The sequence below is a fragment of the Canis aureus genome, chromosome 22 (assembly GCF_053574225.1).
Source record: "Canis aureus isolate CA01 chromosome 22, VMU_Caureus_v.1.0, whole genome shotgun sequence".
NCBI classification, from domain to species: domain Eukaryota; kingdom Metazoa; phylum Chordata; class Mammalia; order Carnivora; family Canidae; genus Canis; species Canis aureus.
This window is the reverse complement of record NC_135632.1, coordinates 45,554,253-45,579,362: the sequence shown is the minus strand read 5'-3', so window position 1 is coordinate 45,579,362 and position 25,110 is coordinate 45,554,253. Positions and strand designations below refer to the sequence as shown.

General features: G+C 40.3%; 1 protein-coding gene across 5 annotated transcripts in view; it reads left to right on the top strand.

Moving 5' to 3' along the window:
- The first annotated feature begins 9,970 nt into the window (after positions 1–9,970).
- The window catches only part of GOLGA4 (golgin A4), a 126,916-nt gene continuing 111,776 nt past the window's right edge, over positions 9,971–25,110 (top strand). For 4 of the 5 annotated variants that reach the window (XM_077865829.1, XM_077865827.1, XM_077865826.1 and 1 more), the window contains exon 1: positions 9,971–10,327. In XM_077865829.1, coding sequence (XP_077721955.1) covers positions 10,256–10,327 — 72 coding nt within the window. In that variant the 5' untranslated portion in view covers positions 9,971–10,255. The remainder of the gene's footprint in view (positions 10,328–25,110) is intronic. The other variant, XM_077865830.1, reaches the window with a different exon arrangement.

The window sequence follows — 25,110 nt, the reverse complement described above, 5'->3', positions numbered from 1 at the left end:
CAGAGAAAGCATTTGACAAAATATAGCATCCATTCCTGATCAAAACTCTTCAAAGTGTAGGGATAGAGGGAACATTCCTCAATATCTTTTTTTAAAGATTTTATTTATTTATTCATGAAAGACACACACAGACACAGGCAGAGGGAGGAGCAGGCTCCATGCAGGGAGCCAGACGTGGGACTCGATCCTGGGTCTCCAGGATCACACCCTGGGCCAAAGGTGGCACTAAACCTCTGAGCCACCCAGCTGCCCCCATTCCTCAATATCTTAAAAGCCATCTATGAAAAAAAAGCCTACAGCAAATATCATTCTCAATGGGGAAAAACTGAAAGCCTTTCCCCTAGGATCAGGAACGCGACAGGGATGTCCACTCTCACCACTGCTATTCAACATAGTACTAGAAGTAATTAGACAACAGTAAAATTAGACAACAGTAATTTTTGGACAGTAATTAGACAACAAAAAGAAATAAAAGGCATTCAAATTGGCAAAGAAGAACTCAAACTCTCCCTCTTCGCAGATGACATGATACTGTACATAGAAAACCCAGAAGACTCCACCCCAAGATTGCTAGAACTCATACAATGTGGCAGGATACAAAATCAATGCACAGAAATCAGTTGCATTTCTATAAACTAACAATGAGACTGAAGAAAGAGAAATTAAGGAGTCAATCCCATTTACAATTGCACCATATACAAAAGCATAAGAGACCTAGGAATAAACCGAACGAAAGAGGTAAAGGACCTATACCCTAAAAACTACAGAACACTTCTGAAAGAAACTGAAGAAGACACAAAGAGATGGAAAAACATTCCATGTTCACAGATTGAAAGAATAAACGTTGCGAAAATGTCTATGCTACCCACGGCAATTTACACATTTAATGCAATCCCTATCAAAAAACCATGGACTAGGGATCCCTGGGTGGCGCAGCGGTTTGGCGCCTGCCTTTGGCCCAGGGCGTGATCCTGGAGACCCAGGATCGAATCCCACGTCGGGCTCCCGGTGCATGGAGCCTGCTTCTTCCTCTGCCTGTGTCTCTGCGCCTCTCTCTCTCTCTGTGACTATCATAAATAAATAAAAAAATTAAAAAAAAAAAAAAACCATGGACTTTCTTCACAGAATTGGAAAAAATAATCTTAAGATTTGTATGGAATCAAAGACCTCAAATAAGCCAGAGAATTACTGAAAAAGAAAACCAATGCCAGGGGCATCACAATGCTAGATTTCAAGCTGTATTACAAAACTGTGATCATCAAGCAGTGCGGTACTGGCACAAAAAAACAGACACATAGATCAATGGAACAGAACAGAAAACCCCGAAATGGGCCCTCAATTCTATGGTCAACTAATATTCAACAAAGCAGGAAAGACTATACACTGGAAAAAGGACAGTCTCTTCAATAAATGGTGCTGGGAAAATTGGACAGCCCCATGCAGAAGAATGAAACTAGACCACTCTCTTGCACCATACACAAAGATAAACTCAAAATGGATGAAAGATCTAAATGTGAGACAAGAATCCATCACAGTCCTAGAGGAGAACACCGGCAACAACCTTTTTTACCTTGGCCACAGTAACTTCCTGCAAGATATATCTATGAGGGCAAGGGAAACAAAAGCAAAAATGAACTGTTGGAACTTAATCAAGATAATATCTTCTGCACAGCAAAAGAAACAGTCAACAAAACTAAAAGACAACCTACAGAATGGGAGAAGATATTTGCAAATGACATATCAGGTAAAGGGCTAGTATCCAAGATCTATAAAGAACTTATCAAACTCAACACCCAAGAAACATAAAATCCAACCATGAAGGCAGAAGGCAGAAGACATGAACAGAAATTTCACCAAAGAAGACATACACATGGCCAACAAGCACATGAGAAAATGCTCTGCATCATTTGCCATCAGGGAAATACAAATTAAAACCACAATGAGGGATCCCTGGGTGGCGCAGTGGTTTGGCTCCTGCCTTTGGCCCAGGGCGCGATCCTGGAGATCCCGGATCGAATCCCACGTCGGTCTCCCGGTACATGGAGCCTGCTTCTCCCTCTGCCTGTGTCTCTGCCTCTCTCTCTCTCACTGTGTGCCTATCATAAATAAATAAAAAAATAAAACAAAACAAAACAAAACAAAAAACAAAACCACAATGAGATATGTCACATCAGTGAGAATGGCGAAAATTAACAACCACAAATGTTGGAGAGGATGTGGAGAAAAGGGAACCCTCTTACACTGTTGGTGGGAATGTGAACTGGTGCAGCCACTCTGGAAAACTGTGTGGAGGTTCCTCAAAGAGTTAAAAATAGACCTGCCCTATGACCAAGCAATTGCACTGCTGGGGATTTACCCCAAAGATACAGATGTAGTGAAAAGCCAGGACACCTGTACCCCAATATCTATAACAGCAATGTACACAATAGCCAAACTGTGGAAGGAGCCATGATGTCCTTCGACAGATAAATGGATAAAAAAGATGTGGTATACATGTAGTGTAAATGTGGAATAAATAAATAAATAAATTAATTAATTAATTTATACACACACAATGGAATATTACTTAGCCATCAGAAGAGACGAATACCCACTATGCTTTGACATGGATGGAACTGGAGGGTATTATGCTGAGCAAAATAAGTCAATCAGAGAAGGACAATCATCATATGGTTTCACTGACACATCGAATGTAAGAACTAGTGAAAGGGATTATAAAGGAAAGGAGGGGAAAAACTAGAGAGGGAGACCAACCATGCAGACTTCTAACTCTGGGAAACAAACAAAGGGTTGTAAAGGGGAGGTGTGTGGGAGGATAGGGTAACTTGGTGACGGGCACCGAGGAGGGTACTTGATGGGATGAGCACTGGGTGTTATACTATATGTTGGCAGATCGAACTTAAATAAAAAACAAATGTATAGGGATCCCTGGGTGGCGCAGCAGTTTGGCGCCTGCCTTTGACCCAGGACGCGATCCTGGAGACCCGGGATCGAATCCCACGTCGGGCTCCGGTGCATGGAGCCTGCTTCTCCCTCTGCCTGTGTCTCTGCCCCTCTCTCTCTCTGTGTGACTATCATAAATAAAAATTAAGAAAAAAAAAAAAACAAAAAAAAACAAATGTAGGGATCCCTGGGTGGCGCAGCGGTTTAGCGCCTGCCTTTGGCCCAGGGCGCGATCCTGGAGACCCGGGATCAAATCCCACGTCGGGCTCCCGGTGTATGGAGCCTGCTTCTCCCTCTGCCTATGTCTCTGCCTCTCTTTCTCTCTGTGTGACTATCATAAATAATTAAAAAAATTAAAAAAACCAAATGTATAAAAAAAGAAAAGGAGACTAAGAGAGGTATCTTAAAATCTCCAACTGTAATTGGAGATTTAAAAATTTGTCCTTTCATTTCAGTTTTTGCTTCATAGCTTCATGAAGCTATGTTATTATATAGATACACATTTAGGATTATGTTTTCTTGATGAGTTGACCTTTTCTTTATTTTGAAATGTTCTTTAGGGGCACCTGGGTGGCTTAGTAGGTTAAGCCTCCGACTCTTGGTTTTGGCTCAGGTCAAGATCTCAAAGTTGTGAGACAGAGCCCTGCATTTGGCTCCACACAGAGAATGGATTCTGCTTTAGATTCTTTCTCCCTCTGGCCCTCCCCTTCTCAAATAATCTTAAAAAAGAAATAAATGTTCTTTATTTTTGTAATACTTCTTGTCTTGAAGTCTACTTTATTTGATATTAATACAGTTATATCAGCTTTCCTATGATTCAGGTTTGCATAGTATACTGGATTCTCTGGTGCATTGTTCAGATGTGCTTTCAGAACTGAGGCATTCATTTTGCAAGCAGCTAGTAGTGTGGCTACATATGACTCACACCTATCTGTATTGTCCCAACCCCTCTGGCCTTTCCCCTCTAACAAGTTCTAACACATTTCTTGTAAGTAAATCTCAGAGTCTGTTACCAGGGGAACTTGATCTGTGATATATAGTATATTCTTTTCCATGCTTTTATTTATTTTTATTTTTTAAAATGATTTCGTTTATTTATTAGTGAGGGACACAGAGAGAGAGAGAGGCAGAGACAGAGGCAGAGGGAGAAGCAGGCTCCCTGCAGGGAGCCCGATGTGGGACTCAATCCTGGAACCCTGGGATCACACCCTGAGCCAAAGGCAGAAGCTCAACCGCTGAGCCACACAGGTGTCCCTTTTCCATGTTTTTATGATTAACTTATCTGTGTCTTTATATTGAAATTGCATGCCTTAAAAACAATATATAGTTGGATCTTGCTTTTCTATTCATTATGACCATCTCTGCTTTTTCATCCAAGTATTTAATTAATTTATATTGAGTGTAATTTTTATATGATTAGCTTTAAGCCTACCATCTTCTTCCTTGTTTTTTATTTGTCACATTAGTTCTTTGTTCCCTTTTCATTGCTGTCTTCTTTTTTATTATGTTTTAGGATTGTATCTTACATCTTCTATGGGACTTAAATCTTTTGTTTTAGTGTTTCTTTTTTTAGTGATTGTTCTAGGCATTACAATATGCATCCTTAACTTACCACAGTCTAACCTGAATTAATGTTGTACTACACATATAATGTAAGAACCTTATAGCAGTATACATACTTCCATTTACTAACTTTTTGTCCCTTGTGTTATTATTTTTTTTTCTTTGTGTTATTATTATCATAGATTTTACCTCATTGTATGTTAAGCCCTCCCCCCCACCAATGTATGGTCATGATTTTTGTTTTAAGTGGTTAATTTGATTTAAAAAAAGATTTTATTTATTTACTTCAGAGAGAGAGGGAGAGAGACAATATGCAAGCAGGGAGAGAAGCAGAGGAAGAAGGAGAAGAGAGTCCCAAGCCGACTCTGTGCTGAGTGTAGAGTCCAACTCCAGGCTTGATCCCATGACTCTGAGATCATGACCTGAGCTGAAATCAAAAGTCAGACACTCAACTGATTGAGCCACTGACCCAGGTGCCCCAACAGTCAATTTTTTTTATTTTATTTATTTTAAGATTTTATTTATTTATTCACGAGACACACACACACACACACACACACAGAGAGAGAGAGAGAGAGAGAGAGGCAGAGACACAGGCAGAGGGAGAAGCAGGCTCCATGCAGGGAACCCGATGCAGGACTTGATCTCCGGTCTCCAGGATCAGGCCCTGGGCGGAAGGTGGCGCTAAACCCCTGAGCCCCCCGGGCTGATTTTAAAGAAATTAAGAGAAAAAAATAGTCTTTCATATTTATCTGCATATTTATCATTTTAGGATTTCTTCCTTCTCTCTTGTATATCCATCTGGAGTCATTTCTTGAGCACTTCTTATAGTTCAAGTTTGCTGGTAAAGAGTTTTCTCAGCTGTTCTTTTTCAGAAAATGTCTTTATTTTGCTTTCATTATAAATGAATGCTTTCTTTGCGTTTTTTAAATTTGTTTCAGCATTTTAAAGATGTTCCATGAAGTCATTATTTTTTTTTTCTCTGTGTTTAACATGTCTTTTTTCTCTGGCTGCTTTTTAAGGTCTTCCATACTGTTGGGAAGAATAAAATGACATACTTTCAATTCTCAAGGGAGACTTTGAAGAGGACGGGGTGGAGTACCACAGTCTACTATGGAATCTACTGCCCGAAGCTCAGTCCCCTTCCCATGTGGGGTTATTCTAGCCTGAATAGCTCAGAGTGGGATAAGTGTAAAATTAAAGAATACTGAGTCTCCAAAATTGCCTAGATGGCGAAGGAGCATGGGCCAACTTCTGTGGGTAAAGGTAAGAGTTTTCCTAAAGGTTGGTAGATTTGCCCTGTAGAATCTAGTAGAGAATGTTCCTGCAGAGGGGTCCTTATGGACAGAGACCAGGGAATAAGATTAAGGTCTAGGGATGGATAATTTCAAGTAATATCCTACAAAGGATATCACTTTTTTTTCGTTACTTTAAGGAATCTCCACATCCAATGTGAGGCTCAAACTCACAACCTCGAGATCAAGAGTCACATGTTCTTCTGACTGAGCCAGACAGGTACCCCAAGGTTATAGGTTTTGAAGTTTTTTTTCCTTAAACTATGGGAAAAGTTGTATTTAGCATATAGTTTTTTTGTTTTTATTTAAATATAGTTGACATACAGTGTTACACTAGTTTCAGGTGTATAATTTGGTGATTTGACAAATTTATATGTTATGTATGTTTAGCACAAGTGTAGTTACCATCTGTTCCATTACATCACTATACACTATCATTGACTGGATCCCTTATGCTGTGCCTTTTATTTCCATGACTTATTCATTCCATAACTGGAAGTCTGATCTCTCACTCCCCTTCACCTATTTTGCTCAATCCCCATCCCCTATTTAGCATATAGTTTAGATTTCTTCCTTTAATATGCCATAATTCCTTTAGTGTTTTCCAATCTGCTAATAAACTTGGTAAGTCTGCCTGTCTTGAGTAGGGCTGTAATGGAAGGAAATGAGAGTTGGGTCCATAAAGATATTTAGTATCTCCCCCAAATGCAACTCGTTTTTCTCCTCCCTCCTGATTCTCATCCTACAAAGTCCCTTAGAGGTATAGCATCAAGGTACCCAGGGAGACTGCAGTCATGATTTCCGGACTGAGACTAATAGCAAATGAAGAGGTTTCCCACAGTAGAATGGGATTTAGTAGAGACTTAAAGAAGAATCGTAGAAGACCAAGGAACACTCTATTTCCCCAAATTTACTTAGAGGGAGTTGTCCCTTAGGGAAAATGAAAAGCTAATATCTAGGTTACATGAATTTTATAATATAATCTGAAAGATCTATGATAACATACACACTTGTAACTAGATTTTAACTTTGCTTATATTTAATTGGAAATCAAAACAAAATGCCATGTCATCTTTTTGTCAAAACATTTTAAAAAATATTTTATTTATTTATTCATGAGATACACAGAGAGAGGCAGAGACACAGGCAGAGGCAGAATGTAGGACTCGATCCCAGGACCCAGGATCCTGCCCTTAGTGGAAGGCAGACACTCAATCGCTGAGCCATCCAGGAGTCCCAAAACATTTTTTAAAATATGGAAATGGGAGGAGTGCCTGAGTGGCTCAGTTGCTTCAGCATCTGCCTTTGGCTCAGGTCATGATCTCAGGGTCCTGGGATCTAGCTGTGCGTTGGAAAGAGTACAAACTAAATTATTAATAGGGGCTGTCTGGGGGCATAAGATTATACAGTTGGCCCTTGAACAATGCAGGGGTTAGGGATGCCAACCTCCTGCATAGCTGAAAAATCTGTAACTTTTGTCTTCCCCAAAACGTAACTAATGACTGGCCTACTGTTGACCAAAAGCCTTGTTGATAACACGAACAGTTGACTAACACATATCTTGTATGTTATGTGTATTATAGATTGTATTCTTACAATTAAGCAAGCTAGAGAAAAGAAAGTATTAAGAAAATTGTAAGGAAAATACATTTACAGTTTTGTACTGTATTTACTGAAAAAAAATCCATGTATAATTTTACCTGTGCAGTTCAAATCTGTGTTGTTCGAGGGTCAACTGCACTTTTGTTTTTGTTACAGTGAGTATATTACTTTTGTAATAATAGGTAAACATACAGTGTGATACATACGTTAACAGCTTATAAGACTGAAGTTGTTTAGAGGGGAGCATGATTAACTCCCTTGATGTGTGTGTGGGTTTAGGGGTGGTGTTGGGAAAGGCTTGAAGGGGGAGATGACGTGGGTAGCATTATCAAGATAGACAAGAAAGGTGGAAAAAGAAGAAATATACAAAGTCATGGAGGAAAATAAGTACGCTGGATTCATTAAGGTTTTCAAAACTACTACCAATAACCTGGGGACTAAAAAAAGAAAGGCAAGGAGGTAGACAAAAGCTGGATGTTCAAGGGAACCACAAGTTAATTTGAAATTTCTGGAGGTTTTAAGTGTGGAGTGTGGAGAGGGTGCATTACAAGAGACAGCAGGAGCCAAGCTGCCAAGGGTTTCTTATACAGCCTGGAAATTTGAATAGTGTCCTGTAGGACAAGGAGTTCACTGATGAGGTTTCAGCAGGAGAGTAACATTAGCCTGGAGAGAAGCCAATTTCGAAACTGGGGGATCATCTTAGTGGTGAGATGTCATGAAGCTTGAAACTAATGGCAGGGTAAATAGGAAAGAGAATGGATTTAAGAAATATTTCAGAGTAAAAGACACAGGGCTTGGTGAGTCTCTGGATACGGGTGAAGAATGAGAGGAATGTTTTGACTAACTTCAAATTTTCACTTGGGTAACTGGGCAGATGGAGATGACACCAGCCAAGGCAGAAAATACAGATGGCAAGGCAAGCTTGCAAAGAGGAAGATGCAAAAGGGTGAGAGGAAACACAGAAGAGGCAAATCAGGATGGTGATGGTAGGGAGTGTAGTAGCAGATGATTTCAGTTTCAGACATGTTGAATTGAGATGCCTATATACTATTAAGAGAAATTGTTCAGTAGGCAGCTGGATGTATTAAGACTAAATAATTCTGTAGAAATTTAGTGTCAGGCCCTGTACTGGAGACCAGGCACAAAAACAGCCAGTTTTTGACCTCCTGACAGCCTAATGAAGACGCCATAGTCTGGAGCTCAGGGGACAGGTCTAGGCTGGACCTCTCAACACAGAGAAGGACAATGTTAGAAGCAAGGAGAGAATGAAACTCTCAGAATTTTAAAGTATCATTTACTATGAGCTATATACTCTATGCACATCAAACTTCACAACATTCCCATGAAATATTAAAATGAGGAAAATGAGGGCAGAGAATTAAGACTCAGAAGTCTTAATCTGGCCATCTGGCCTTTGGGCTGAATTTTATTGTAAGAGCTGTTTTGCTGCAGTGATTTAAAAATATCTCTGGAAGAGTTTGCACTATCTAGTTCGTTATTTTCCCTCATTCTTCATTGTCTTAGACCATATGTATGTAACTCATAATCTTTCTGCTCCCTTCAGGCATTTGACTTTGTACTATGTGGCCAAAGTCACAATGCTTCTACTTTCTTGGTAAATACATGTATTCACTATGAGATAAGAGAGGACTCAGCCCAGTTGTCAGTGAATGCAACGTTCAGACTAGGCCCCGTTCTGGCTCTACCACACTTAGGGATCAGGCGACATTATCTTACAGAGCAACATGCTAGTAAATATTTGCTGAAACATGAAGATCAGCTCTCAGGTTCCGATACATGGAGGCAATATGAAGCAATTTGGTATAGCCTGCCGAAGTCATTGCAGAGATGGATTTGGGGGTTCACAGATGGCCCACGTTCAGGGTGTTGGAAAAACCGGGCCTATAAACATTAAACTTTCTTAGGATGATTGCAGATGCTAGGGGTAAACTTGGATCCTTTGGAAATTTGTGTATTCCACCAGCTGTGAATTCTTTTAATAAGCCCAAGGACCTAGCATTTAGAATGATAAATATTTCTTTTGAGATTTTATTTTTATTTATTCACAATACACAGAAAGAGGCGGACGCATAGGCAGAGGGAGAGGAGGGCTCCCTGCGGGGGTGGGGGGTGGGGAGCCCCACCCGGAACTAGATCCCAGGATCCCGGGGTCCTGCCTGAGCCAAAGGCAGACGCTCCCGCCCTGGCCCCCCCCCCCCCCCAGGCGTCCCGGAACAGGCGTACGCTCTCCCTGGGAACGCGGCGAGGTCCCTGGCTCCCCTCCCCCCACCGCAGGCGCTCACGCCGCAGCTCCTCGCGGACGGCCTTTCCACCTCCGCCGGGGCCTCCGCAGCGCTCAGACCAGCCCCGCCCCAGCTCGGAGCCGGCATCTCCGCACGAAACCAACCGTTGCGGCGCAGAAAACGGCGTGTTAGTGCGGGCGGCCGCGGCAGGGAGCGCCACGCCGAGCGCGCATGTGCGGGCGCGGCGTCGTGCTTGGCCCCTCCGGCGCCCCGTACCGCTCCCCCGGCGAGCTCCACGTCGGCCGCGCAGGCGTCCTGGGCACACCGTTCACCTGCTGCCGTTGTCGCCGCCGCCGCCGCCGCCGCCGCCGGGGCTGGATGGGGGGCATAGGCCAACCAGTGGCACCCAGAAGAAAGAGACGCGGCGGCGGCGACGCCGACGCCCGCAGGACGAGTGTCCCGATCCCCCCGCGAGCCCGAGGAGGCTGCGGTGAGGCCCGGCCCCCGCGGCCCCTGCTGTAGAGAGGCCGCTGCGCCGCGGCGGCGGGGGCGGGGGGTCTCCCAGGGCGCTCGCCCCTCCGGTCTCACATCAGGACCCCGCGCTGCGCCATGTTCAAGAAGCTGAAGCAGAGGATCAGCGAGGAGCAACACCAGCTCCAGCACACGCTGGCCTCGACCCAGGTACTGTGGCCGCTGCTCTCGCCCGGACCCGAACCCCCTTGACCTGGGCTCGGGGCCCAGGAGGAGGGAGTGTCCATCTGTGACCCTTGACCTCTCGCCCGAGACCCTCCCCCAGACTCCGGGGTGGGAAGGAGTCCAGGGCGGCCCGAGTCGCCTGTGCTGGGGGCCCGGGGCCCCAATTCCCAAGCGCCACGCAGGGAGTGGGCGTGAGTGGCCAGATCCTTCGGGACGTCCCTCTAGAGTTCCCCCCTAACGCACGACCCCGCCTGGGAAGAGGTGGGAAGGGCTCCGGTGGTGCAAGACTTGACCCGTGTCGAAGGTTCCCCGCGCCCAGCCGAGACTCCAGCTCCGGAGTGAGGGCGGGATGGGAAAACCTGAGTCGCTTGCAATATCCGACCTCACGTCCGAAGGGCCCTCTCCCGTCGCCGCCCCGACGGGGACTACGGAGGGGCCCGGATCGCTCAGGACTCTCACCGGGATGGGAGGCCAGCGCCAAACCGTGGTCCGGCGCTGAGGGCCCAGGGCCGAGCCATCCCAGCCCAGGCTGCTTGCGGCAGCGTTGGACCCGAGCGAGGTGGCAGCGTGGCCGGCGTCCAGCGTCCAGCGTCCAGCGCCCAGCGCCCGAGGCTGTCACGAGTTAGTCACTTGGCATAACTTGGTTGATCACGGACGGGCGGAGGGACAGGCACTCGGAGGCCAGCCCGGGCTTCTGCCTGTCCCCAGCCAGGCTTCTGCTTCAAGAGTCCTGTGTTCGTTTTTTTCTTGAATGCTGTTGCTTCAGGAAATGACAGTTTCTAGGAAAAAGGGGGCGTGTTAGCAGTGGTAATTCAAGGAAACAGTCTCCTAGACACCAGTGAGAATGTGTGTTTTGGTGCGAGCAGCACTTGTCACTTGAGGAAAGATGAGGGCTTCTGCTAAATTTCTTCCCAGCCTTTCTCCGTCTCAGCAGCTTGAGCAATTCTCTCTCTCAAATTTTAGGGTTTCTGTAAGAAAGACTGGGTTTTGACTAATTTGGAGACATTAAAAAATTTTTTTTTTAATTTGGAGACATTTAAAAGTACTTTTAAAAATATGGTATTTGTACAGTTTTTAAGTAACTGTTAAGCAACTAACAACTACTAAATCAAATATTGCTTTAAAACAACTGTCGATGATAAATTCAAGTTGTTCTCTTAAAGCTAAAGCTCATGTAGAGTAAAACTGCTTGAAATACATTGGAACATGACACTGAAAGCTTGTTCATTCTCCTAAGTAAAAAACAAATAGTGATTAAAATTTAGATAATAAATATCTTGTTTTTCATACTATGTACTGCAAGCTTTTCTAACTTTACAAAACACATTTAAGAAACAGAAAACTTAAAAGTGAAGTAGAGAGGAGGAATGTGAGGAAACATCATGTTAGTGAATGTAAAGCAGTTACATTTGAGAATGTATAAAATACCAATGATCCGAGATTCCACTTCTAGAAATTTATATTCCGAGAAAGTTTAGGATGCGTTAAAGATTTCATGTCATGGGTTTCTATTTCAACGTTGTTTTTGATGGATAAAACTAGCTAAAAATAGAAAATTGATTAACAGGTTAAGGGAGTTGGTTATTATGCAGCCTTTAACAAAAGCCAGCATTTATTGGCTCTTATGATGTGACAGGCATTTTGCTTTGTATTTTACATGGATCATTTTATTTAATTCTTACATACATCAAAGAGGTAGATACTCTTATAGATGAAGGAGTGAGGTTCAAATTAACTTGTCTAACACAGCTATTGTTAGAGCCTACAGGAAAGTAATAATAACATGCAAAGATATTAGTGTTAAAGGACAGACTAAGGGATGCCTGGGTAGCTCAGTCCATTAAGCATCTGCCTTCAGTCAGGTAATGATCCAGGGGTCCTGGAATTGAGCCCCATGTCAGGCTCCTTGCTCAGCAGAAAGTCTTGCTTCTCCCTCTGCCCCTCCTACCTGCTCTTGCTCCCTATTACTCTCTCTCTTGCTTTGCTCTCTCAAATAAGTAAAATCTTTAAAAAAAAAAAAAAAAAAAAAAAAAAAGGGACAGATTAAGAAGCAGCATGTAAATTGTGACCCCTGTTTTGTGGGGAAAAAATATGTGTCTAAAATATGTTATATACAGGCAGTGAAAATAGCCTAAAAAGGAAGTGCTTATGAGATATTTTGATTATTTTTCTTTTTTTTTTTGATTATTTTTCTTAATCATAATGTTTAATTCTTCTACATGAAAAGGAATGCTTTTGAGGTGCTTATGAAATTTTATGACTATTTTTCTTATTCATAATGTTCAATTCTTCTACGTGAAAAGGAATGCTTTTGCAACATTAACAGAGAGAGAGAGATGTTTTTTAGAATAATAAAAAAGTTATGAGTAACTTAGGTGAGACAATGCATCTGGATCAAATAAAATAACTGTGTATAAAGATTTAAAATATTCCTATTTGATAATATATATAGTATGTATATAAAAAGGTAAAAGTTAAGTTCTTAGTGATCATTCTTTTTTTTTTTTTTTTTTAAAGATTTTATTTATTTATTCATGATAGTCACACAGAGAGAGACAGAGAGGCAGAGACACAGGCAGAGGGAGAAGCAGGCTCCATGCACCGGGAGCCCGATGTGGGATTCGATCCCGGGTCTCCAGGATCACGCCCCGGGCCAAAGGCAGGTGCCAAACCGCTGCGCCACCCAGGGATCCCCTTAGTGATCATTCTGATAGAGACTTGATTCTGTTCTGGTCTCAGATCTTTTTTTTTTTTTTTTTTTAAGATTTTATTTATTTATTCATGAGAGACAGAGAGAGAGAGAGAGAGAGGCAGAGACACAGGCAGAGGGAGGAGCAGGCTCCCCAGAGGAGCTGGACATGGGGACTTGCCCTAGGCCAAAGGCAAGACACCTGGGCCAAAGGCAGATGCTCTACCGCTTAGCCACTCAGGTGTCCCTGGTCTCAAATCTTCAGCTATTAAGATCTCTTCAGGATGAGAAGTTCTAGATTATTGTTTTCAGAGTTAAAGATTTTTTTTCAAAGGTGAGTTAAAAACCAAACAGAAAACCCTTTTTGATGACAGTCTTTTTGCAGATTACATGTATCCTACTTTTCTTAAGAAAGGGATCTTGAATTCGTATAATATTACCATTTCTTCATTTTTGAGTATGAATTATGTTGTGTTGAAGGCACCATGCCCTCAAAAATTTACCTGAGTAAATTTCCCTTTTACTTACTCAAGAGAATTTGTTTGTTCTTGGTCTACTTTTTGTAATTTTGTGATCTCCTTCTCTATCTGCCAAATGTCTTCTATCTGCCAAATGTCTTCTCTCTGCCTTTGAACTGTTGTGGGCTTTGAATCAAGACACATAAACTTATAAAATTTTGTGTGGAATAAGGGCAAGTATCTGAGGGGTTCTGTAGTGCAGTGTAGTTTATTAACACAGATTTTGAGTGTTTGGAGGCCTTTGTGTGCATCCTTCTGTTTCCTAGCTTGCTTATCTAGGTGAGGTGGCCTGATAGGTATTTTTCCAATAGATTGAGCTGTCAGGCATAGGTAATTCTGAGATAAACAAATCATTTGCATCACAATATTTGTAAAACTTTCCAGTAATAATAATAGTGATATAGTATAGTGTTCCTTAAGGATTTGAAAGCATTCAATAAAAACGAGAGGTAGACTTCTCTAATATTCTCCAATCACTTCTATTTGGTTGGTACTAAGATTTGCATCCTTCCTTGGCAGATATTATTTTAAGTAATTATTTATTCAACACTGATGATGACTTGAAGCCTACTCACTAATTAAAAATGAAGTTAAAAAAATTTTTTTTTAAATTTTATTTATTTATTTATTTATGATAGTCACAGAGAGAGAGAGAGAGAGAGAGAGAATGAGGCAGAGACACAGGCAGAGGGAGAAGCAGGCTCCATGCACCGGGAGCCCGACGTGGGATTCGATCCCGGGTCTCCAGGATCCCGCCCTGGGCCAAAGGCAGGCGCCAAACCGCTGCACCACCCAGGGATCCCCGAAGTTAAAAATTTTTAAATCAAGGTTCACTTTTATTATTATTATTATTATTTATTTATTTTTTAAAAGTAGGCTCCATGCCCTGTGGAGCCCAACATGGGGCTTGAATTCATGACCCTTTGATCCAAACCTGATCAAGAGGGGTAAGCTTAACTCACTGAGCCACCCAGATGCCCCCACTTATATTATTATTATTTATTTATTTACCTTTTTTTTTTTTTTTTGAGAGAGAGAAAGAGAGAGAGTGCACATGAGGTGAGGTGGGGAGAAGAGGGAAAGATCTCACAGCCCTGAGATGAAATCAAGAGTCTGTTGCTTAATCAATTGAGTCAGCCAGGTGCTCCACTTAACATTATTTTTTAACAATGAGTATCTATTTTGGATTTTTAAATTCCTGTGTGGTGTTTGTCTCAATCGGATGAGGGCCCCCCAAATGTGAGGCGTCCTGATTGGATGGGGTCCAGTGGCATATATTCATGCAAGGCAGAACAAAGGAGATAGAAATGTACTAAATACACCTCAAGGTAGTGAGTGGCTGGCCGGATCGTAAAGCAGACTGTTTGCAACGAGGCAGAGAGAAGGTGAGGACAGTGGGGACATATGGAATTCTCCCTTTTTTGGTTACTGTGCCTGGTTGTGAGTAGCCCATTGGTCACTTAGGGACCATGGATATTTTTGAGTTGGGTTGCCTAATGTGCCTGTGGTATTTAGCCAGTTGGTCACTTGGGCCCTTTTGTTTCTGTTGCTCAAGCCTGTTGTCTAAAAGCTGTCTTTATACCTTACAGAATGAATTGGATAAAAGAAACATTAAAAAATAATATAGAATACATTGTAATTGCTTGGGATGTATGTAGTACATAAAAATATATATGTTTTTAAGTGTAATTAAGGAATTGCTATGCCCAATGTGGGGCTCAAACTCATGACCCTGAGATCAAGAGTTGCATGCCCTTTTGGGCCAGCCAGGCACCCCAACATAAATAAAAGTATTTTTAAACATTTCAGCCTTTTTCAAATACTACTAAAACTTTAAAGTACAGACACAAATGTACAAATATTGTATGATTCCACCTATCTGTGGTACCTAGATTAGTCAAATTCATAGAGACAAAAAAATAGAATGGTGGTTGCTAGGGGCTGGAGAGAGGTGGGAGGGGGGGAATTATTATCTAATGAGTAGAGTTTTGGTTTGGAAAGGTGAAAAAGTTCTGGAGATGGATAATGGTGATGTTTGCACAGCAGTGTGAATATACTTAATGCCACTCAACTATGCACTTAAAATTGGTTAAAAGGGTAACTTTTATGTTACATATATTTCACCACAATAAAAAATTTAATTAGATTAAAAAAAGCAAAAAGTGGGACTCCAAAGTAATAGTTTATGTAATAGAATTTTTTTTTTTTTTTTTAAGATTTTGTTTGTTTATGAGAGACAGAGACATTGGCAGAGGGAGAAGCAGGCTCCCTGTGGGGAACCCGATGCAGGACTTGATCCCAGGACTCCAGGATCATACCCTGAGCCAAAGACAGACATTCAACTGCTAAGCCACCCAGTCGTCCCTGTAATAGAAAAATTTTAAAAGTGCACAGATAGCAGGGAAAGGAATCCCTTTCTGAAGGAACATAGCCTTGTTATAAATCCAGATTTACTAAATAATTACCCTCAGTCGTGAAATTAGAGAACCCATAATTCCCCTGGGAGAACATAAATATATAATAATCTGTATTTTGACCAGTAGCAAATAGTGACTTGGTAATTCTTTAGGTAAAATGTGCATTAAGTTCTTATGTTTTAAATAATAAAGTAATCGTACTTGATGGGATTAAAAAATGTGCCTCGAAACTCTAATAGATCACTGGCCCTATAGTTCTCTCACTGTGCTTATACTTGTTGCTTTGTTTCAGATTTTAGTAGCAGCTTGTGGTTGTTTAAAGAAACTAGAGCTTATCAAAACTCTGGGAGGGCAGCCCCGGTTCGGCCCGAGGTGTGATCCTGGAGACCTGGGATCGAGACCTGCTCCTCCCTCTCCCTGTGTCTGTGTCTCTGCCTCTCTCTCTGTCTGTCATGAATAAATAAATAAAATCTTAAAAAAAAGAACAACTCTAGGAGGATAAGCATTATATAGTATACACACATACATATTTAAGTTCTGTTTCTGATTTATCTAATTTTTCTGGGTCACTTGTTATATTCTTACTGGTCATCTTGTTTTGCGCTTTTTTTTTTTTTTAAAGAAAGATATCTTGTGATTGTGGAAGTCTTGGCAGGTGATTTATCTTGATAGCTGACATGGGTTTTCTTTTTCTCTGCTCTTATGTGCCTCTCCTGTGTGGAGAGCCCCAACATAGAGGGTCTGTCTACCTACTTTAAAAGGTGACTGTGGGGATCCTTGGGTGGCGCAGCGGTTTGGCGCCTGCCTTTGGCCCAGGGCGCGATCCTGGAGACCCAGGATCGAATCCCACATCGGGCTCCCGGTGCATGGAGCCTGCTTCTCCCTCTGCCTGTGTCTCTGCCTCTCTCTCTCTCTCTCTCTGTGACTATCATAAATAAATAAAAAATTTAGAAAAAAATAAAAAATAAAAGGTGACTGTGTAATTTATCATGTAAACATTCTTGAGAATGAAAGGGGACACTACTTCTAATAATGATCTTGGAACATAAACTGGCATAAACTGGGTGGAACTGGGATTGCAATGGTTAAACTTGGGTGTTTTGTTACCCTGCTACTTTGTGCTATTAGCCCCCACTTTTGAAGACCTAACTCCTACAAGGTAGGTTGCTCACTATATTTTGCAGTTCCTTTTGTCTGGTAATATTTGGATTGGAGGAGGCTGACCTCAAGTACCGTTTTGTCACAAAAACCCTTAATCCCTGAGAACAATAATGAGAACAATAATCTCTCATTCTAGGACACTAAACCTCTGTTTTTTTTTTTTTTTTTTTTCCTCTTGGAAGAATTTGCTGTTTCCTCTTCTTCAACATTCTGTGCAGATTTGGAGTTATGGCTACCTTTGTCCTGATTTCTTCTCTAATTTGCATCCTTTTGCCTTTGGTTCTTTAGAAATTTGTCATCATCTTTTCACTGTTGATGTTCTCTGTCTTGTTCTTGAGTTTTAATTAATCTTTGTTTTCCTACTATTTTTTTTCTTTAACTTTCATTTCAATGGGTTTTTAAGAGGGAGGGGAGGTAAATAATAGTATTCGGTCTGCATTCTCATACTGGAAACCTAATCACAATGATGTATCTAAACATAAATTCATTTTCTGAAATATTTGACTTTAAAATTTTAAATTCTCAACACGTATTTCTTAGATTGTAAAGATATGTGATTTTTCTATCTTATTTTGTAGAATCACATGGTTAATTAAGTTAGCATATACCATGTGACTGGCCTTGAAAATTGCTGTTAACTAGCTAGTGTCTGAAGTATTGAGTATCAGTCCACTTATTCATTATCAACTAACTGTTGGATAAGATTTAAGATGAGAAGTAGATCATCTTTTAGTCTGTATATCATGCTTCTAAATTTTATTGGGTATCTTGTATTGAACATACTAAGTATTTATGCTTTTAGTTAAAATTTCAAAATAAAATTTTGCTTTTATTTTTATCACAGTAACATATTATATGGTTTTAAAAGGCAAAGCATTACTAAAAGGATATTATGCATTGTCTGCGCCTCTAGTCCTGTTCTCCATGTTCTCAACAATTTGTTTGCCCAGATATTTAACTTCATTTTTCTAATTATAAACTTTTATTACTTTGCTATTTGTTGATTTGTACACTGTAAGCCATATTTGCTCTTTTCCTGCCAAGGTAGATAATTTTGGGATCATTGCTCCATTGTTTTCTGTTTGCAGTGTTGTTTTTTTTTTTAATTTTTTTTTTATTTATTTATGATAGTCACAGAGAGAGAGAGAGAGAGAGGCAGAGACATAGGCAGAGGGAGAAGCAGGCTCCATGCACCGGGAGCCCGATGTGGGATTCGATCCCGGGTCTCCAGGATCGCGCCCTGGGCCAAAGGCAGGCGCCAAACCGCTGCGCCACCCAGGGATCCCTGTTTGCAGTGTTGTATTGAGAAGTCCATTGTCATTCTGCTGCCTTTTTTTTTTTTTTTTTTTTTTCTGGAGACTTTAGGATCATCCCTTTATATCTTGTCTGAAATTTCATGGTAAATATGCCTTTGTATGGATTTCTTTCTGCATTGTGCTGGATATTCAGTGGGCATTGTATGGTGACTCTTGGGCTTAAATTCTTGGAAACTTTTACATGTTGTTTCTTTGATAATTCCCTCCCCTTAATTGTTTTTCTTCTCTTTTTAGCTGCAATTTGGTAGCTTTATGGTACCTTCTCTTTTTGGTAGTTTTATGCCTTCAGGATAGATTCTTTTGTTGTTGTTGTTATGTTTTGGGTTTTGTTTTGTTTTGCACTACTTTTGAGAGATTTTTTCTTTTCTTTTTTTTTAAAGATTTTATTTGATTTTTCATGAGACACACACAGAGAGAGGCAGAGACACAGAGGGAAAAGCAGGCTCCATGCAAGGAGCCCGACGTGAGACTCTATCCCGGGATTCTAGGATCATGCCCTGGGCCTAAGGCAGGCGCTAAACCTCTGAGCCACCCAGGGATCCCCAAGAGATTTTTTCAACTTGTTTAATTCTTTAATTGAATTTTTAATTTTAGCTACCTTATTTTAAAATTTCTAAGGGCTGTTTCTTACTCTTTTATTTGTTCATAGCATTGTTCTTTTTATACAAGTATATCTTTTATCTCTCCGAATAATGGTGATTTTTTGTTGTTGTTTTGAAATTTTCTTTTAATCTTTGTTGTTTTTCTTCTACTTTTTTGTGTTTTGTTGTTGAGCTTGTTTTTGGCTTACTTTATTGCTTTGGAAACATTATTGAGTGCTCTGGGCTTTGCATTCATATTTAAGGGTGAGGCACAAAAAAATCTTATACCATTTCAAAGTAGAAGTGTCAGAGAGACACTGCGGCTCACTGCTGGGTAATTATTGAGGGAAATATCTTCATGCTGGTAACCACAGGTCTGGAGGTCATTTGATTTCTCCAGAGAAGCATGGGTGTGCTTTGGAGGAAGAGTGAGGGGTTATAAGCCAAGCTGCTAACCTCTGGAAATAGAGCTGATTCACTGTACAGGTTACCACTTAATTTCTCTAAGGTTAGTCATACACTTTGCTCTTCACTCCTATCTTCCCTGTGTTTGGTTTTTCCCAGTTTGTAGCCTCATTGGCTCCTGAAAAAAACCTCTGGCTCTTCAGAGGCTCTGTAAAGTAGAACAGGGACCTGAGGACCTTTTCACCAGTCTTCCTGTTTTTGGTCCTGTCTCTTTACTTTTGCATCTTGCGTTACATTTTTGCTTTAAGTCTTAAGTCTTTTCATGTTTCGGGGGATGAAAATTGGCTTCCGTCTCATCACTGTTCCCTTCTGTAGCTCCTTGGGGTTGTAGTGTTCTCAACTGTGTTAAAATCCTTTACTATTCTTTCATTCATAACAATCTTCTGAAAATTGTTTGAAATTTCTTAACTCTTTGAGAGGCAGAGACTCTAGGAGCATATACTTCATCTGTTTAACTGGAAGTTTCCTTAAATTACTTTTGGGTGAGTGGATTTCACTATATTAAAAGGCTGGTTTTTGAGGTAAGCATTTATAACATGAACAACAATATTTCATTTCTGCACTATTATTTTAGATGTCAGGATGCAGAAAGTACTTTACTAAGGACATGGTGAAACGCTCTAATAATTTTGGTAATCAGAATATAAAGGTTTATGTGAAGTGTTAACTCCAAGTTACTTGGCCATTCCTATAGAGCTATTCTATCAAATAGATTGGGGAGGGACTTTCAATAGGGCTCTGATGAGAAGGATTCTATGGTTGTGTCCTTGCCATGATCGATTGTCTGTGGGTTGGAGGGAGGAATGAAGTCAGATTTTGTTATGCTTGTGTAAGAATAATGTCTTGTCTCTTTAGGGCATAACGTGAGAACCAGGAAATAAGTCAAAAGGCATCCCAGATTTTAATGTCACCAACTTCACATTTCACAGCTAATCTAAGTTATTCATAAGGAAACCTAAAAACATTCTTCATTTAGAGCTTCCTTATGCTTTTTTTGTCTACAATTCCAATAAATGTAGATATTCAGTTTCTAAACTTGTAACAGGCAAAAATGAATAGAGAAGACTTACTACAAGTAGCATATTTACAAGAGTGAAAACTGACCTAGAAAATGTTAAATTAAAAAAAATGTTATATTATGTTCAGCTTCTGTTTATCTTTAAGAATTTTTTAGAGATTTTATTTCTTTGAGAGAGAGCACACACGAGTTGGGGGGAAATGCAGAAGGAGAGGGAGAAGAAGGAGGCTCCTCACTGAGCGGGGATCCCAACGTGGGGCTCGATCCCAGGACCTGGGGATCATAACCTGAACCAAAGGCAGACGCTTAACTGACTGAGCCACCCAGGCACCCCTCCTTTTATCTTTTAAAACTAGACTTAGTTAATGGAGTTCAGAAAGTTGTAGATTCAAAATGGTTATACCTCATTGTATCTCCAAAGCCTTTCAGGTATCAGTGAGGTGTAATCATTTTGAATCTATAATTTTATATAGATATCTATATCTATACCTATATTTGTGTTTCTCCAAATCTATCTAACAGTTCAGCTATCTTGAATAGTTCTTTCCATGAAAACTCCCAGATGGTAGAGCCTCTAATGAGTAAACTTTGGTTAACATACTTTTGACTTTAATATAGAATTTTTCAGTAATATGAATATCCAAAATTTGTCTTTTTATTATCATTAGATTGTGTTGTTCAACCTAGGGTTAATGCTTTTTAATTTTTATTTTTCCAGATAACTGAATTATGTTAGATACATTTGATGCAGTCTCGATTTAAGAGTTAGTGGCTATGTTTATGTACACTATTCTCACAAGGACAAAATGGTATGGTGGAAACTTACCATATGGTGAAAGCAGTTAAGAGGATTGTGGGTCTTTTAATTGGTTGAGATCAGCTTTTTTTTTTTCTTTCTTTTTTTTTTTTTTTTTTTTTTTTAAGTAAACCTTATACCATGGAGTGGAGCTTGAACTCACAACCCTGTGATCAAGCCAGCCAGGTGCCCCATAGCTGTTTTTTTTTTTTTTTTTTTTTTTTTAATGAAAGAACAAAATGGATCAGGAAATATGACACTTTCTGCCATAAAGATTAAGGTTCTATCAAACTTCTGTTTTAAATGTGTTTGTATGTAAAATGGATTCTTTGTTTTGTCTTTTTATACCATGGATCCCAGTGAAAAAAAATCTGAGAAACAGTGATCTAAACGATACTGGGAAAGTGTATGGAAGGAATCAGAAGACTTGTTTCCTAACCCATAACACAGAACTTGTATGCAACCTGGGCAAGCTACATAAACATTCTAAACTTCTTATTTTCTCATCAGAGATAAGAAATTGGGTATGATAATATCTGTTCTGCTTACCTTTCTGATTGGTTGTGAGGATCAGAAGGGATAAAGTATTTAAAAACATTTGTTGGGGCACCTAATTGGCTGAATTGGTAGAGTATGCAACGCTTGATCTCAGGGTTGTGAGTTCAAGCCCCACTTTGGTGTGGAGCCTCCCAATCAATCGATTGATCAATCAATGAAATTTGTAATTATAGAGCACTTATTTATTGAACAGTGCCTCCTAAGGTGCTGTGCTGGGTATTGCATTTGCCTTGAAGGGTAGAAGTAGTCTCTGTACCATGTGGTTGAGAGACAAGTACTCTTAGTATGGTAATAGTGTGTACAGGATGTTGTGGCTGCACATAGGAAAGCATTTGTGGAGAGAGCCAGGATGACATCTGAGCAGAGTCTTGATGGATAATGAAAAGTCATGGTATTGGGACATGCCACTCAAGACTTATTATTCCCCAGAGTGATTGTATACATTTTCTAATGTTGCATAACAAATTACTACAACCTTAGAGCCTAATAACCCTGTTGTTACTTCGTAGTCTTTAGGTGAGAAGTCTGGCATGGCTGACTGTCTTCTCCGCTGAGTCGTACAAGGTGTCATCCAGACTGTGTTTTCATCTGGATCTTAAGATTTTCTTCTGTGCCCATGTGGCTGTAGTAGAATTCAGTCCTCTGTGGTTGTAGGAGTGAGGTCCTTATTTCTTTCTGGCTATTGCAGGGGGCAACTCCTAGAGGCTACCTGCAGTTTCTTGTCACTTGGCCCTCTTGGACATTTTATTTTCTTTCAGGATAGCAGGAGTGCATCTCTCTGCCTTCTGCCTCTGCCTTTGCTCTCTAGACTCTTATTTGAAGGGCTTTTGTGATTAGGCTAGACCCATCCCGGTAATCTTTGGATTGACTCAAAGACTACTGATTAAAAACCTTAAATATACCTGTTAGAAATCCCTTTTACTATGTAATGTGAGATAATAAGGGGAATGATCTCATCATATTCACAGGTCATTTGGGGTCATCTTAGAATTCTACCTACCACAGTGACTAAAATGGTTTTTCCATTTTAGGAAATTGAGGCTTATGGTTAGTTAATAATCCATTGGTGGGCAATAAAGATATTAATTGTGACAAATAGCTTAGAAACTTGTCTAGATTTCTCATAGCTATGAGAATTAATTAGACCAAGTTTAGTTTGGAGGAATCTAAATCCCTTTCTATTTTGAAGTGAGAATAGACCATTAAAGATCCAGAACCTTTAGATAAATGGTCAAGTACCGTTAGTTTTTTCATGCATGTTTTATATTTTACGAACATATGTAATGTATGTGATCCTTACTCTTGCAACTCTGGGGGAAGACCAGCCATGAGGCCAAGTCTGCCAGGTGGTATACTACTTTTTTGAAGACAATGTGTTTTATGACCTATTCTTCAACTTTGCAAATTCCAACATTTGGTTTTGCTAGTTACTCCAGAGCTGATGAGGTTCTCAGTTACTGATAAGGCTCACATGAAGCCAGAGTATAAAGATTGTAAATATTTACAGTGGGGATATACTTTTCAAGTGATTGGATGATGACTGTCTAAAACTAGCTCTTTCCTGGCATCTGGGAAGCTGAATCAATAATACCTGTGCACAACTGCATAAAGCCTTGTCTCTATTGCTCACCAGATGATGAACTTTAAATTTGTGTGTCTATTTTCTCATATCCCTCACTTATGACTCAGAGTCTCATGTGGGCATATTCATTGGTGGAGCTCAGGTCACCTGCCCTAGATGAGAGGGAGACTGAGTAAATTTTCTGAGTTCTAACTTACGGATTTACAAGAGCTGTTTAGGAAAAAAAGGTTGTTAAATTTTTGTCATTATTTTGTTGTTAGTACCCCCCCCTCCATTAAACTTTCTTTTGGTTTTTGGTTTTGACAGAAAAATCTCTTTCCCATTCAGTGATTATGGAAATACACTCATATCTTCTTTTATATTTCAATTTTTAAAAATCATGAGTTAAGTAGGTAATAGGGATTAAGGAGTATACTTGTGATGAGTATACTTGTGAAAAGTTACACTTATTGTAAAGTAAATATGTATATGTGTATATGTATGTATCTGTATGTGTGTAATTATTCCTAATGATGTCTCTGTTCCAGCCTAGCCACAGCAGTATGTGCCCACTTGACAGATCGGGGTTCCATTGGTTCATTCATTCACTCATTATTTAACAAATATTTATTAAATGCCTTTTATTGGGGATCCCTGGGTGGCTTGGTGGTTTGGTGCCTGCCTGCCTTTGGCCCAGGGCGCGATCCTGGGGTCCCGGGGTCGAGTCCTACGTTGGGCTCCCAGCAATGGAGCCTGCTTCTCCCTCTGCCTGTGTCTCTGCCTCTCTCTCTCTCTCTCTCTCTTTCTCTCTATGTCTATCATGAATAAATTAAAATAAAATAAAATAAATTTAAAAAATCTTTAAAAATAAAAAAATGCCTTTTATTGATGTAGAGCTTTGTAGACTACAAAAGGATAAGACCTCAAGAATTATTTCTTTTTTTTTTTTTAGAATTATTTCTATGTGTAGATAAGTTCAGATCTATTTTATTACAAGTGAGGGAAGGTCTTAAAGTTTTGGCTTTATACTTTTAGGATTCTTTTTAGTTCACCTTAGAGTAGACCTTAACCTTCTAGTTTAAATTTTGGGCCCTTTATCCTGAGGGTTTTTGTACTGCACGTTATGGGAGTCAGGCTGTCCTTTACAGAACTGAATGGGTTGGCATTTTAGGATCTAGTTGTGGTGTGCAAGGTAAACTTAAAGTAAGGTGATGGCCAGAGAGATGTTTATTTGTGCATTATGTAGTATCGAGTATTAGAGCTGGAAGGCACTTAAAAGATTGAATTGACAATCTTATTTTTTTTTAAAGATTTATTTATTTATGATAGACATAGAGAGAGAGGCAGAGACACAGGAGGAGGGAGAGGCAGGCTCCATGCCGGGAGCCCGACATGGGACTCGATCCCGGGACCCCAGGATCGCGCCCTGGGCCAAAGGCAGGCGCCAAACCGCTGAGCCACCCAGGGATCCCCCAATCTTATTTTTTTAATGAACTTTTAATTTTGGAATAATTTTGAGTTATGGGAAAGTTGCCAAAATAGTACAAAGAGTTTGCATATAACTCAACTGGTTTCACTTTCCCTGAATGATTTCATCTTATATTAAAATTACAACCTTATTTTATATATGAGGACATGTGGCCCTCAAAAAGTTAGGGATCCCTGGGTGGCGCAGCGGTTTGGCGCCT